General features: G+C 51.6%; 4 protein-coding genes across 4 annotated transcripts; 2 read left to right on the top strand and 2 right to left on the bottom strand.

The window, feature by feature from the left end:
• Positions 1–315: 315 nt before the first annotated feature.
• On the bottom strand, positions 316–3654 carry A1O1_04280 (uncharacterized protein; the record flags this gene model as incomplete). The annotated part of the gene is made up of 1 exon (XM_007725175.1): positions 316–3654. The coding sequence occupies one exon, from the start codon at positions 3652–3654 to the stop codon at positions 316–318; it is 3339 nt and encodes a 1112-aa protein (XP_007723365.1).
• Positions 3655–4508: 854 nt separating this feature from the next.
• Positions 4509–6560, top strand: A1O1_04279 (uncharacterized protein; the record flags this gene model as incomplete). Its single annotated transcript, XM_007725174.1, has 1 exon — positions 4509–6560. The coding sequence occupies one exon, from the start codon at positions 4509–4511 to the stop codon at positions 6558–6560; it is 2052 nt and encodes a 683-aa protein (XP_007723364.1).
• A 1504-nt stretch (positions 6561–8064) lies between these two features.
• On the bottom strand, positions 8065–9864 carry A1O1_04278 (uncharacterized protein; the record flags this gene model as incomplete). Its single annotated transcript, XM_007725173.1, has 5 exons — positions 8065–8464; positions 8538–8744; positions 8808–9180; positions 9269–9749; positions 9811–9864. 5 exons carry the CDS (start codon positions 9862–9864, stop codon positions 8065–8067), a joined length of 1515 nt encoding a protein of 504 aa, XP_007723363.1.
• A 1486-nt stretch (positions 9865–11350) lies between these two features.
• A1O1_04277 (alpha-D-xyloside xylohydrolase) lies at positions 11351–13810 on the top strand (the record flags this gene model as incomplete). Its single annotated transcript, XM_007725172.1, has 2 exons — positions 11351–11626; positions 11681–13810. The coding sequence occupies 2 exons, from the start codon at positions 11351–11353 to the stop codon at positions 13808–13810; spliced, it is 2406 nt and encodes an 801-aa protein (XP_007723362.1).
• Between the last annotated feature and the right edge of the window lie 18 nt (positions 13811–13828).

Here is a 13828-nt window from a genome sequence, read left to right as displayed (position 1 = left end):
TCGGCCTCGTCCGATACCATCTTTAGACACACCATCTAGTTAAGCTATCAGGAAGAGACTGAAGACGTCTATAGTCACTTCGGTGGCCCATACGATAAGCAGCGCAACTAGAGATGCACATCAAAGAGTTCATCCCAAACATTGCAAGTGCAGATTGACACCCAAAAAATATATGTGACTCCATTCCAGGAAATGGCTTGCTCGGCATTAACGGCATTCATTCAAGCCTCACCGTTCACCAATGGCTACAAAACACTACAAGGTGCCAAAAGAAAAGGGTTGACACAAGGTATACAACAACCCGCTTTCGTACTTTCACCTTGCCTGCGCCCGCTGATAGAACACAATGTAAGCTTCGCCATTTTGCAGTCGATCCCGATGTCCCAGCTTGTTAGGATCCAGATCGACATGCCGCTCGTCGTCGAACTTCCTCCAGCAGCCCCGACCTTGATCCTTGACAATGCTGATATAGTGTCCTCCGTCACCACTGTTTCCCAAATGTCTCAGCACACCATACGCATCGTAAGTGTATGGTGCTGTGGTCGCCATATCGACAGGTCCATCCTGATCGGGAGCGGGCGGGGGGCGAGGGATGACAAAGTCGTCCATGGCCAGACCGTACAAGGGAAATTCGATTGGAGTATGGATCTTTTTGGCCTTTTCGTGCTTCGACGCGGCAAACCGTTTGAAGTGGATGACAAGGAATTGGGGAAGACGTGTTAAAATGATCTGTTTGGTCGCCTCGCGCTCACACTTGCAGTAAGGACATCTCCACAACTCCGACAGTTTCTCTTCTCGACAGTAGGAATTCAGACAGTCGTAAATGTGTCCGGTGCCGGACCTTGGGATCTCGATGGAGATGCTGTAGAATGCTTCGTATGTTGTAGACGTCCGTTTGCACGTCAGACAGCGCAACCGGGAGGCATGCTGACCTGCAAACAGCGATGACAAAAAACTATGGTCACGATGTTCGTAGCGTTTCCACTCGATGGAACTGGCACGGGCGATCTCCATCCTCTCCCTTTGCATTTCCTCGGCCGTGGTCAGGGGCCGAAGTGGATTTCTCTCCCAGTTGACATTCAAGTCTTCATGCAGACAGTCAACTAGAAAGTCAAAGAATTCTTTTGCGTCCTGCTGCCGGTCAATAGCCCATTCCCGGTTCATGCGCCCACAAAAGTTTCTGAAAGTGGATGGCTTGATGACTTCATTGTCTCCTTGCCAGACTGCTTGGATTAAGTTGGCATATAGCTTGGGCATGATGCCGTTGCTGCCTTTCCAATTCCTCTGTACATAGCCCTCGTATACCCGTTCGTTGAAAAAGGTGGACAAGGGAATGGTCGCTGACAAACATTGCAGAGTCGAATTCATGTAACATGTGACTCCGAAATTGGTGAGACCAGTTTTCGGTAGCCTCCTATTCCGCATAGACGTGACCGAAGAGTACAAGGGAGGGCGAGTAGCGGAGGTGACCCTTGCCAGTGCCGGTTGAGGTGCATTGATGTCCGCATGGCCCGAATAACTAGGTCTTGGGATTGCGGGAGGGGGTCTAGCAGGCACTGCCGGTAATGCGGGAGGAGCATGAGCAGCCTGCGGTAAGTAAGCGGCCGGATGCGAAGGTAGAGGCCTCCGAGCGGGCATGACCATGGATTCTTGCTGTTTGATAGAGGGAAAGCGGCGCAGGAAAGTTTCATAGTCCGGGATGAAGGGTGCTTGCGGCAACTGCTCTCCTTCCCCCCCGGGATACTCTTCATCGCTGACCGTTTCTGACCTTTCAGTTGGAGTCACCGCCTCTTGCAATGCTTGTTGTCTCCATGCCTCTTGCTCGCTCTCATCCAAGAATTTGTGGTCGCGAAGCCGCCTGTTGCGGACTTCGTACCGTGAATTGGCGGACACTAGGCGCTGGCGTGCGACAGGTCTGCCTGGTAGAACCGCGGTTCGTTGACGAGTACTTCCAAGTGTGGCGGCTGTTCTCGATCGGGCAAGGGACTGTGCCCCCATGTAATTGACCCAAGCATCAATGCCACCTGCTAGTAATGCCGGAGGGCGACCGTCCTTTAGTGGTTTGGTGTCGTTAAACTCGTACAGAGTGTCGTAGAGAGCCCTGAGCGCTGGAGCCTTTGTCATACTCGGAGGGCCTTTCAGGTAAGAGTGGTCATTGGTATCCTGGTCATAGTACACAACAAGATCGAACTCATTTCGGCGGGAGAAATGAGCTTGCTCATTGTCAGGGGCAAGGACAAGTCGATCTTCAAGCTCTTCAGCCGAAACACCTTCTTTCAAGGAAATGGGTTCAATACAGATGACTGAACTAGACATGATGTGTCCGTCATCGAACAGAACCCTCTCGCGGACATCAATCAGGAGGACGTTGTATTTCCTCATGTATTCGTGTAAAGTGGGTGCGTCGATGGAAGTTTTGTGTGGAAGATCACTGGTGCTGCTTTTAGGGACGATGGCAGAATTCACTCCATTTGGGGTGGTCGGCCGGTAGGGGGAGAGGAGCTCATCGCGGGTCCTCTGCAGATGTAGAGATGTGGAAGACGAATTTTGCGACTGGTTGTAATAAGTTTGCCTTTTGTCTGAGGGAGGGCGGCCACCTTCTGCGGACAGACGATTGCTGTTTGCATGCGATCCTCCCGCTGTGGTGGATATAGGACTGTACGTCGGACTAGGTGGTTTGGGCAGAGCAATCGATGTCGCAAGGGGCACCTTGGGTGGTAGATCAGGGCCATTATTGATGGAGCCAGGCATGTCTCTCGGCCCATTCAGGCGCTGACTGGAATATCCATTGACGTCTGGATACGCCTGCGGAGTATACGACTGAGGCCGTGGTCCACGGTTCCCGCTGGCCTGGTAATCACTTGCTTTAGGCATCGCCAACAGAGAGGGCTCCTCGGAAGACGTCCCGAGACCTCTAAGGCGGGCAAACCTCTGGCTGAGATCATTAGATGTGTCGGTTAATGGTCGCCCATGGAGGCTTTCCGGCTTTGGCTTGTTGGAAGGACGGGCGCGCTCTATCCGAAGAGGCGAGGGCAGTTGATACGATGGCTGAGAGGGCGCCTGTTGCAGGGTTGAGGGATCCGTGCCTCTCGAAGAGGGCGGGCGTTCGGCGCCAGCATTCAGAGTGTGCGGTGGCACTCCAAACCCACTTGAGTACACCGGTTTCCTTGACACCGTTCGAGGGTTTGTACCGTATCGGGCATTGTTTTCTTCAATCATTGCTTTGACTTGAGTCATCTGACTCTCCATCTCGTTCAGCTTTCTCCGCGCCGCCTTGTACTTCATCGCCCAAGAATGATTATTATCCCAGAAACCATACTCCTTATGATGTGGGATATAGTTGACGGCTATTTCGTAGGCGAGTACATAGTTCTTGTAAGCCAAATCGGGCCGCCGAAGGAAATCTACAGCGTTCCTGGCAGTTGCAATGCATGTCTCAACCTCGTTCAGGTATTGTATAAGTGATCCATCAGCCTTGACCGAGGTTGTGGCATCTTGAATGATGTCCTTGATATGAGGATAGACTCTTTCGGAACCAGGCCCTTTTTTATGGTCTTTCGGGTCGATCCAACTCTCTCTTGAGGAGGAATGAGTGGTTGCGGAGGTAGATGTGGGAGTAGTGTTGCTGGCCGAAGGTGATGCGTAGGCCGCCATCGCGGAGTCAGAACGATGTTACCGGGGGATCATCGCGTCATCCAATCCGGTCGGAGTTGACGTCCTTTCTATTGTCTGGGCTTGGTATCTCGATGCGCGCGAAGGTCATCCTCCGGGCTAAAACATGGTCTGTTCGAAGAGAAAGTGAACGGCTGCTGACGATGGGTTTCGAGAAAGATGCGAAGTCGTGGAATGAAGGCAGGTGACACCGGGCCAGGGAGGATGTTGATGGGAAAAGTTGCCCGTTGCAGCTGGCGAGTTCACTGAGCAGTCAGTAGTAGTGGTGGTAAGAATGAGAAGAGTGTCGAGGTGGTTCCATACTGCTGATCAAGATGTCGGCGCCACAGACGACTACCTGCTCTAGGTACACAACGCTAACCAAACGGAGGAGCATGTTGCGGGCGGCGTGGGCGTGACAGCCGCTCGGAGTGCCGCCCGTCTACCTGAATAATTGCACATGGATTGCGGGGGGCAGATGTTAAGTTAGACGTACTACTACGCTGTGTTAAGTTAGGCACCTTTGGCTGCCGCCTTAATCCTCCTATCGAGGTGCTAGGCTAACAAGATGATCAGGGAGCTACCGTGGCAAGCAACGTGATGGATTATTACAACATCGCAAATACGTACTACTAGGCACTGACCGCGACTCTCCCCAGTTTCATGTTCGCAACCATACAAATACATCCCTCTCCTCAATCGAACAGCATCAGTTTAGGCGGTTTTGAGGCTTCCGCTACCTGTCACCGTTGAGCGACTCTGGCGTGGTCTTGCTGCATACCTCTCTGTTCCACAAATCCTCCCGCGGCCCTCCTCCGCCTGCCTCACATCCACTGCGCTTGCAGGACAGACAAACCATGGCTGGATGGTTCTCCTCAGGGACGTCTGCTCTTGACGAGCAGATCGAAAAGGCCACTTCGTCCAGCTTGGAGGACATTGCCACCAGCCTTGAGATCTCCGACCTGATCAGATCCAAAACAGTGCAGCCTAAAGACGCCATGCGGTCACTAAAGAGGCGGATAGGCAACAAAAACCCCAACATACAAATCTCTGCCTTGAGGCTGACGGATACCTGTGTCAAGAATGGCGGATCTCATTTTTTGACGGAGATTGCCTCCCGGGAGTTCATGGACAATCTGGTCTCTCTATTGAAAGCCTATGGCGCGGCTGCCGTCAACGAGGATGTCAAGCAACGGATCCTCGAGTTGATCCAGAGCTGGGCTAGTGCGACTCAAGGTCGTCACGAGTTATCCTACATCTATGAAGTCTACAAGAGTTTGCAGAGCGAAGGCTTCAAGTTTCCCCCAAAGATCGAGATATCCAGCACCATGTTGGACAGCAGCGCGCCGCCAGAATGGACAGATAGCGATGTATGCATGCGATGCAGAACAGCTTTTACCTTCACGAACAGGAAACATCACTGCAGGAATTGCGGAAACGTGTTCGATCAGCAGTGCTCCTCCAAGTCAATTCCTCTTCCCCACTTGGGCATCATGCAGCCGGTCCGCGTCGATGATGGATGTTATGACAAACTGACCAAAAAGTCCGGTGGTTCAGAGCGTCGCGTCTCGTTTGCTCCAAAGCCCAGCACCATGCAACCCCGCAGCGCCAGAGTGGAAGCAAGCAGTTTTGATGAGGACCTCAAAAAGGCTCTTGAGATGAGCTTGGAAGAGGCAAAGGGCATATCTAACTCGGGATATGTACCACAATCACAGCCTCCACCCGAACCGGTCAAGGCGAATGGCGCGTCCGCTGAAGAAGAGGATGATCCTGATCTCAAAGCTGCCATAGCTTTGTCATTGAAGGAGGCAGAAGAGCAGGCCAAAAAACATGCTGCGTCGATGAAAAAGTCCGCCAATGAAGGAGCAACATCAGCCCAACCATTCATCATGCCCAAGAACGACTATGAGCTATCAATGATGGAGACTGAAAATATTCATCTGTTTGCCACGCTGGTAGACCGACTGCAACATCAACCTCCAGGGACGATACTCCGTGAACCACAAATCCAAGAACTGTACGAAAGCATTGGAAAACTCCGCCCGAAGTTGGCCAGGACTCTCGGTGAGACAATGTCGAAGCATGATGCGCTACTAGACTTGCATGCCAAGTTGTCCACTGTTGTGCGATATTACGATCGGATGCTTGAGGAGAGGTTGAACAATACATATCACCAGCGGAATCCTGGTTATGGAGCGTATGGGATGGCCACGCCTGTTCTACCCCCTTCCACAGGCATGTACCCTTCGCTAGCCACCTCAGGACCACCAGCACAGATGGCGACTGGTCAGGGGGACGCAGAGAACTATTATTTCAACGATGCCGCCGTTGATCCTTACTCTCGTCCACCCCAGCAAATACCAATGCCACAGCCACAGTCACAACCACAGAGATCATACTCATATTCTAGCCAGCCCCAGGAAGCGCCAGCTTCGCCGTATCAATACGCAAGCCAGCCGCCGCCACAGCAACCTCAGTTTAACCAACCGTCGTCGCCAATGTTGCAGCACCAACCTCCTCAACAACATCCACCTCAATCATCGCAGCCTCCCTCTATGTATCCTCAGATCGCCCCTCCCGACCCTCAACAGACGCCCACACCTTATTTACAGACAGCGCAGATGGTTCCCGATGCTACCGCTCCGCAACCGTATCAACAACAACCGGCATCTCAAGCCCCACCTCAGCCTCAAACGTACCAACCCCAGCAACACTATCCACCACAGCAGCAACCACAGTTCCAACAGAAAGAGCTGCAGCAACCAGCTTCTTCGTATGGTCCTTATCCAACTTACACGCCAGATCAATTTCCCCCAGCACCACAGCATGCGCCTGCATATGAGCAACCGCAGCAGCAGCAACCCCAATCTCAACCGGTTGCCGTGGAGGAGAGCCTAATCGAGTTGTAGGGTTTTCACTGTTGCGTACTTCAGAACACACTTACCAGCGAAGGCGTCTATGGCTTGCCCAGCTTACGCAAGGTGCACGACGCGGCAAGGGAACCTGCTCAAATACTTAGCGATTTGACAGGCCACAAGCGAAGATTGGAATCAATATTGTCTTCGCGGCAGCCACTCATCTTGTATGTTCGAGGCTCAAGATCAACGGAAAGGGCGGGGGAATACGCGTATGACATAAGAAGATCCTCACGGCGACGTTAATATCTGCTTCCCTCGGCTATCTATGGCTAGTGTTCCGACCTAAGCAGCTGAACTTCCCGTTAACTTGGTGCGTTGGCATACTTGGGGTTGAGAATAAAGACATGGGTTATCTAGCGTGATCCGCTCTGGTGTAACTCGGCTCTTCCGACCTGGATCAGAAGTGCAGAGATAAGCTCAAATATCTCAATCCTCAAACACTTTCACGATAATCTTATGGTTCATATTGCCTAACAGGAGAATACTGACCACGAAAAAGGCATTGAGTAAGCTCCTGTTTTACTTCCAGGCGTGGCTTCGTCCTCAAGTGAACTCACAGGGCAAATAGATGGTAGCACACCACTAAACTCAAGCTTGCATATGACAAAGCTGCTCCCAGGCAGCTCCTACCACCACTACCTGTCGATACCTGTCGGATCGGAGGTGATGGGCGCCAAGATTCTCAGCCTTGTCGACACCTCCTGAGGCTTCAGCCTCGAGCCACGCACGGACAATCTACAGTCTCGGCCGATGTCCAGCCATTAAATCGTCTTCGTACAGAAACGCTTTCCTTGAAGATAGTATTACCATGCTCAATACTTGAGAATGTTGGCAGATTAACACTACTTGGAATCGTTCGCTGACATTGACAGTATTATACGGGAATAAGTAGGGACACCTCACCCACGCAAGTAACGTTGGGTTTATGTTCGACACGAAGCCCGAAATCGTCGGCCCATACCTAAGTATAGAGGACATGTCAAGAACGGTCGACTGAGGATTTTATTTGGATAGTGTATTGCCGGTCACTGCAATATCACGCGATATACTTACTCCCATGGGTTACGTAGCAGAGAAGATTCCGACCGCTTTAAACGGCAGATCGTCAATCCGGTTGTTCATGAGACCAAACATCTGGTGGGTTTTCTTTAAAAAGGGTCAAGACACTCTGGTCTCCTCGAAACCCACAGGCCAATTTCACAAAGTAAACACCTATCTTCCAGGCATTGAGGGGCTAGGAAGCAAGGGTGCTTAAGGTAGCCGAGTGTCAATGTGACACAGTAACTCAAGGGGTAGAGGCTGTGTTCGATGACACCGCGCTGATCCTGAAGAATGAGACCAACAGAGTATCCATGCAGAATCCTTACTATGCAGCACCTCTTTTGAGTCATGCAGCCCCAAGGATCGCTTTTGTACAATTATATAACACAAAACATAACCTAAACCTCTGCCCGCCCCTGTGGTGCTCGTGAGACCTGCATTCTTTTCAGTACTTTTACTCCTTCTTCTCAACATTTTCCTCCCCGCCCTTCTCGTCGACCCGATCAATATGATGAACCTGCTCATCCGTCATCATGTCCAACTTCTCCTGAGCCGCGGCCAGCGAGGGGACAATGACCTCATCGCCAAAGATGGCTGCAATCTCCTCGAGCGATTTGCCCTTGGTCTCGACAAAGAGCAAAAACACGACGATGGCGCCCGTCACGTTGGTGGCGATGAATAGCGAATAGTATTTATATCCGACTTCAGAGAAGGCGATGGGCGAGATCTGGTTGAAGACGATGTTGATCAGGACGTTGCAGATGATTGAGACGGCGCTGCCCTTGGCACGGATGGCCATGGTCATGATCTCAGGGACGTAGATGTAGTGGATGGAGTTGTATCCCAGAGAATATCTGAGAGGATCGAAGTGTCAGCTTGAGAAAAATGCAACGAGAAATAAGAAAAGCACATTGTCATCGCACTTACATTACCGAGAACAGGAAGATGAAGGCAATAGTAAACCCCTGGCCGACTTTGTTGTCTGATTTGGCGTAGCCGGCGGTCAAGCCCATGACCAGAGACATATCGATGGCCATGATGATTCCGCTGATCCAGAGAGTTCTTTTCCTGCCCCAGCTGTCGACGAAGTAGAGACAAATCATATTGGCAATGGGCCCAGCCATGCCGTAGCAACTGTTTTGGTCAGCTTTCATGAATATAACAACACAGGGAGAGAGCGAAGGTGGCTCAACTTACCCAGCCAGCAATGTCACCATATGACCCGTCATACCGAGACCTTTATACAAATCAGTCTGATAGTAGTTGATGACATTGATACCCGAAAGCTGCGTAAAGGCTTGGACGAGCACAGCAAGCATCAAACGTTTCCTATTGCTGGGTTTTGAGAATAGCTCGCGCCAACTGGAGACGGTGATGCTCTTCTCATAGCGTAGCTGGTCGCGCATCTGGTTGAACTCTGCACGGAAAAAGGTCTCATCATGTCCAATAGTCCCGTGTAAGCGTTTAATGACGGTGTAGGCCTCATCATCGCGTTCTTGCTCCATCAGCCACCGAGGAGAATACGGAAGCCAGAAGATGCCCATCAAGACGATAGAGGCCGGCAAGCATTCTGGGGGTGAATGGATTGATCAGCATCTGTTATCCAAAAAGCTAACCGAAAGAAAACCGCCATAGAGGGGTGTAAGGACGAGACATACGGAAAGCAAGTGGGAACCTCCACTGAAAAGCACCTTTCTTCGCATATCCAGTGGCGAATCCGATCCAGTTGGCCATGGCGAAGCCAAACCCGACGAACTGAGCGTGAAGTCCTGAGATCATGCCTCGCTTATGAGGCGGTGCAATCTCGCTGTTGTAGATGGGGATGGTCATGTTCATCATGCCGACTGCGAAGCCGCCGATGATGCGCCCGGCTATAAGCATTCCGACATGGACGGATGCGGCTTGGATGATGCCGGCGACCAACGCGATCACTGCGGCAATGGCAATCGTCTTTTTTCTTCCATAGTAGTCGGCGCTCCAGCCGGCGAAGAAAACGCCAAAAACCGAGCCGGCTCCAAATGTGCTCACCACTGCGCCTTTGATGCCGGGAGTGAATGGAGCAAAATACTCGAGAAAGCTGTCATGGGCCATCGTCGTCGAGACGATACCCGAATCGATACCATACAGGAGTGAACCCACCTGAGGAATGTCAGCGTCTCTTCGGCTTCCTTCTCCCAGATGATAGTCTTGGTTTACTCACGGCAGCGAATAGGGAACAGCCCCAGGTGTAAAGGTTGACGGATTGCTTCGACATTGCTGTAATTCCTGCTCTTCCCTGAGAGTGTCTTTGTCTTTCTCGAGAAGGGCTGTCCACTCTGCAGTCCCAACTGCATTTCAAGTGAGCTTATATCGCCTTGAGGCAGGGCTCCCAGCCTCGGTGAGTGAGTATGCCCCTGGACGCAGAATGCCCCATCCGGGGTTCTAGCCCACATTTCGCTGCCCAGAGAATGGGGATCGAGGAGAGAATTTACCCCCGACATTTGCTTTTAACCGCATGCAAAAGGATTGGTCCATCGCCTGGGTGAAAAGAGGGCCCTTTCTCAGAGGTCTTGATCGTTGTAGCTTGTCGGGAACTTGGGCGATGCTCAGAAAGGCAACCGTGACGGCTAGTCATGTGCACACTACAACAGTCCGTATGAGCGCGGTCCCATAGCGGAATGAATATTCACCAAGGCCTGACTGGCTCTCGTAATGGTGGAGTGTCGTGTTCATGGCCAATCGCATTATTTAGGGGCTCCGCCGGAGAACTTCCCATTGGTGATAGCGGAGCCGTTTAGTCGCATGGTAGACAAGTGCCTTCCTTCTGGCTCGCATCGAGGTGTTTGTCCTTAATTAATCGTCGGCATCTTGACCGATGAACAGGTGATCTTTAGACGTGGGAATTGACGCTCAGAGAGGCTGAGATCGTATCTACTGGCGAGGAGAAGCCTCTTTGCAACTTTGGTGCCGTCTTGTCTGACCATCAACAGTGTCTCGTAATGGTCGCGAGTCTTGAGAAAAAGTGGGTCTCCCCTGTCCCGAGATGAGGGTTTGTGTTGGATCTGGCGGGTTTAAGATGAAAAACATACAATCATATTCTGGACTATAGAAGCCAAATGGGGCACTAAACAACTAGTGAGGCTGACAGTCAGCCTTTCACGGAGACCTCTTCACACCTCGTGATCCCCCTGACTGGAGACGGACGTGCTAGCCATGGAACACACCGAACGGTGCCCGATATAACATAGGTATTTTACAGAGGTAAACAGGCAAAAAGGGTACATCCGTGCCTCTCCGCCAAATTTCACGATCCACACGGAACAACAACGCGGAGGTACGGAGTGCTCTGGTCTTCTGTGCCATTTACCGATTGTGCTTCGGCGCCTGCCACCGTTGCAAACCTCGATCCAGTATCCACAGCTTGCCACTGTTGTCATACTCCAGATTGACCTGATGCATAAACAGGCTAAATGTTCTGTATATGCCATACTCAGGCCGGTATATTGAGCCCTTCTTTCTTTGACTTGAACCCGTAAGCTGGGTCGGCTATTATCCTGAATGTCACTTTGACTACAATTCACTCATGACAACCCGTGGACCGAGGTATTGCTCCACATTCTGTTGTTATTTGGTCTCAGTGTGAAGCAAGAGGACCCCGATCTTTGATGAACAATATACTATTGATACATCGGCGCTGTACATAAGGGAAAGAGTCGGCGTGCAGTCCCCCGTCCAGTTTCCCAGGGTCAACTGTTGCAAACATGGTCAAGTTCTCTCATGGCTGCTGGCATCCAGCGCCAGACACTTTAATAGATTGGGCTGTGGAGGTTGTCAAGGCTGAAGCACGAGATGACCACCTACATTTCGTCTCGGCATCCAAACCCATCAATTTTCGAGGCGACATCCTGAACAATCCTACCTTGACCCATAAGCTGTCTTCTCCTATCGATGATGTTTTTTACATGTCTTCGACTCATTGGAAGGCATCCAAGAGTGTCACTCAGGGGCCATTTTTCGAGTTATACCCTCAGGGAAAGGTATGTTATCGTGACAACGTTGAGTCCCATCGAACTTCCTGTTAACAGACGTAGCCATCTCATACACAGCCGGTAAAGGCCATCAAAGACACTGAAACCCTGTCACTGGAGGTCGGAAAGCTCAGGGCATCGGTGGATACCAGGCCGAAATCGTTCAATGTCGATTTCCACGCTGAAGACAAGTTCCTGACGAGGCTTGGCTGGAGGTCTGTAGGTTACGTCAAGCACAACACAACGGCCCTCCACCCCAAGGCCAACTATACAAATCCAAATAAAGGAGAGAGATGGACGACGTACCAACTGCAACTGAGTGTTGGGGAGAAGATTTACGGTCTCGGCGAGAGATTTGGCCCTTTGCAGAAGAATGGCCAGTCCATTGAACTGTGGAACGACGACGGCGGCACTGGATCAGAACTGACGTACAAAAATGTGCCCTTCTTTCTGAGCTCCAACGGATATGGTGTCTTCATTCCAACATCAGCGCTCATCTCTTTGGAGGTGCAATCTGAACGAACAACCCGAGTCAACATCGCCGTGAGGGGAGAGAAGCTGTCCATGTATTTGATTTATGGCCCCGAGCCGAAGGCGGTCTTGCAGAAGTATGCCCTCATTACTGGCAAACCGGCTCTTCCTCCGGCCTGGACGTTTGGCTTGTGGCTAAGCACGAGTTTCACGACGGAATATGATGAACAGACAGTCAACTCATTCTTGGATGGCATGAAGGACCGCGACATCCCGATCGGTGTCTTCCACTTCGACTCTTTCTGGATGAAAGGCTTTGAGTGGTGCGATTTTGAGTTCGACAAGGATATGTTTCCAGATGCCAAAGGGCAACTGGCCCGGATCAAGGAAAGAGGCCAGCGTATCTGTGTCTGGATCAATCCATATATAGCTCAGGAGAGCAAGGTCTTTGACGAAGGTGTCGAGAAGGGCTACTTTCTCAAGCGCAAGTCCGACGGTGCCCCATTCCAGTATGATTTCTGGCAGGCTGGAATGGCCTTTGTCGATTTCACCAATCCGGAGGCAGTCAAGTGGTGGCAAGCCAACATGCAGAAGTTGATAGACATGGGCGTCGACTCTTTCAAGACTGATTTTGGTGAACGAATCCCCACCGGCGACGTCGTCTACTTCGATGGATCGGATCCGGAGAAAATGCACAACTATTATGCTTATCTATACAACAAGGCGACGTTCGAGGTCCTCGAGCGAAACTTTGGGAAGAATCAGGCGGCAGTGTTTGCTCGGTCCGCCACGGCTGGGTGCCAACAGTTCCCTGTTCACTGGGGAGGAGATCCATACAGCACGTATGAAGCAATGGCTGAAACACTGCGGGGTGGTCTCAGCCTCGCTCTTTGCGGGTTTGGATATTGGGCGCACGACATAGGCGGGTTCGAAGGCAAGCCGGATCCAGGTCTCTTCAAGAGATGGATTGCCTTCGGTCTGCTCTCGAGTCATTCGCGCCTCCACGGAAGCGGCAGTTTCAGAGTGCCCTGGCTGATCGACGAGTCCGGAGAGGCCGATAAGGTGCTGCAGAAGTTCGTGGGCTTCAAACAGTCCTTGATGCCATATCTGTACTCCCAGGCAATCCAAACCCACGAGACTGGCGTTCCCATGCTGCGAGCGACGTTTCTGGAATTCCCCGACGACCCTGCCAGTTGGTCTCTTGAGACACAATACTTTTTAGGCGACAGTTTGCTTGTCGCGCCAGTCTTCAACAACCAGGGCAATGTCACTTACTATGTCCCTGAAGGGGAATTCTATGGCATGCTTGATGGCAAGATCCGCCGCGGCCCCCGATACTTCACGGAACAACACGACTACTTCTCAATTCCAGTTCTACTCCGGCCAGGCTCTGCTATTGCGATGGGCAAAGTGACAGGAGAAACCGTCCATGATTGGAGCGACGGGCTGAAGATCATGGTGAACCACACTGATGACCTTGACAAGGTGGTGAAGATCCCGGATCACACCAACCCGGGCGGGATAGCGGTAATGCTGACTGTCAAGGGGACTAAAGAAGGCGTTACCGTGGAGGTCTCGAAAGGCAAGCTTGCCAGCGATTGGGAGCTGGTCGTTGTTAACCATACCGTAAGTGACGCTTCCGTCGATGGGGCAAAAGTGTCAGCAAAAGGGGGTGCAGTGGTTGTGAAGTCGTCAGCAAAGAATGTGAAGGCGAGCTTCTAGCCTTGCTCGACAGCTCAA

The sequence above is a fragment of the Capronia coronata genome (genome assembly GCF_000585585.1).
Source record: "Capronia coronata CBS 617.96 chromosome Unknown acBCG-supercont1.3, whole genome shotgun sequence".
NCBI lineage: Eukaryota > Fungi > Ascomycota > Eurotiomycetes > Chaetothyriales > Herpotrichiellaceae > Capronia > Capronia coronata.
The sequence above is the reverse complement of the archived record's forward strand: the minus strand, read 5'-3'. Positions and strand labels throughout refer to the sequence as shown.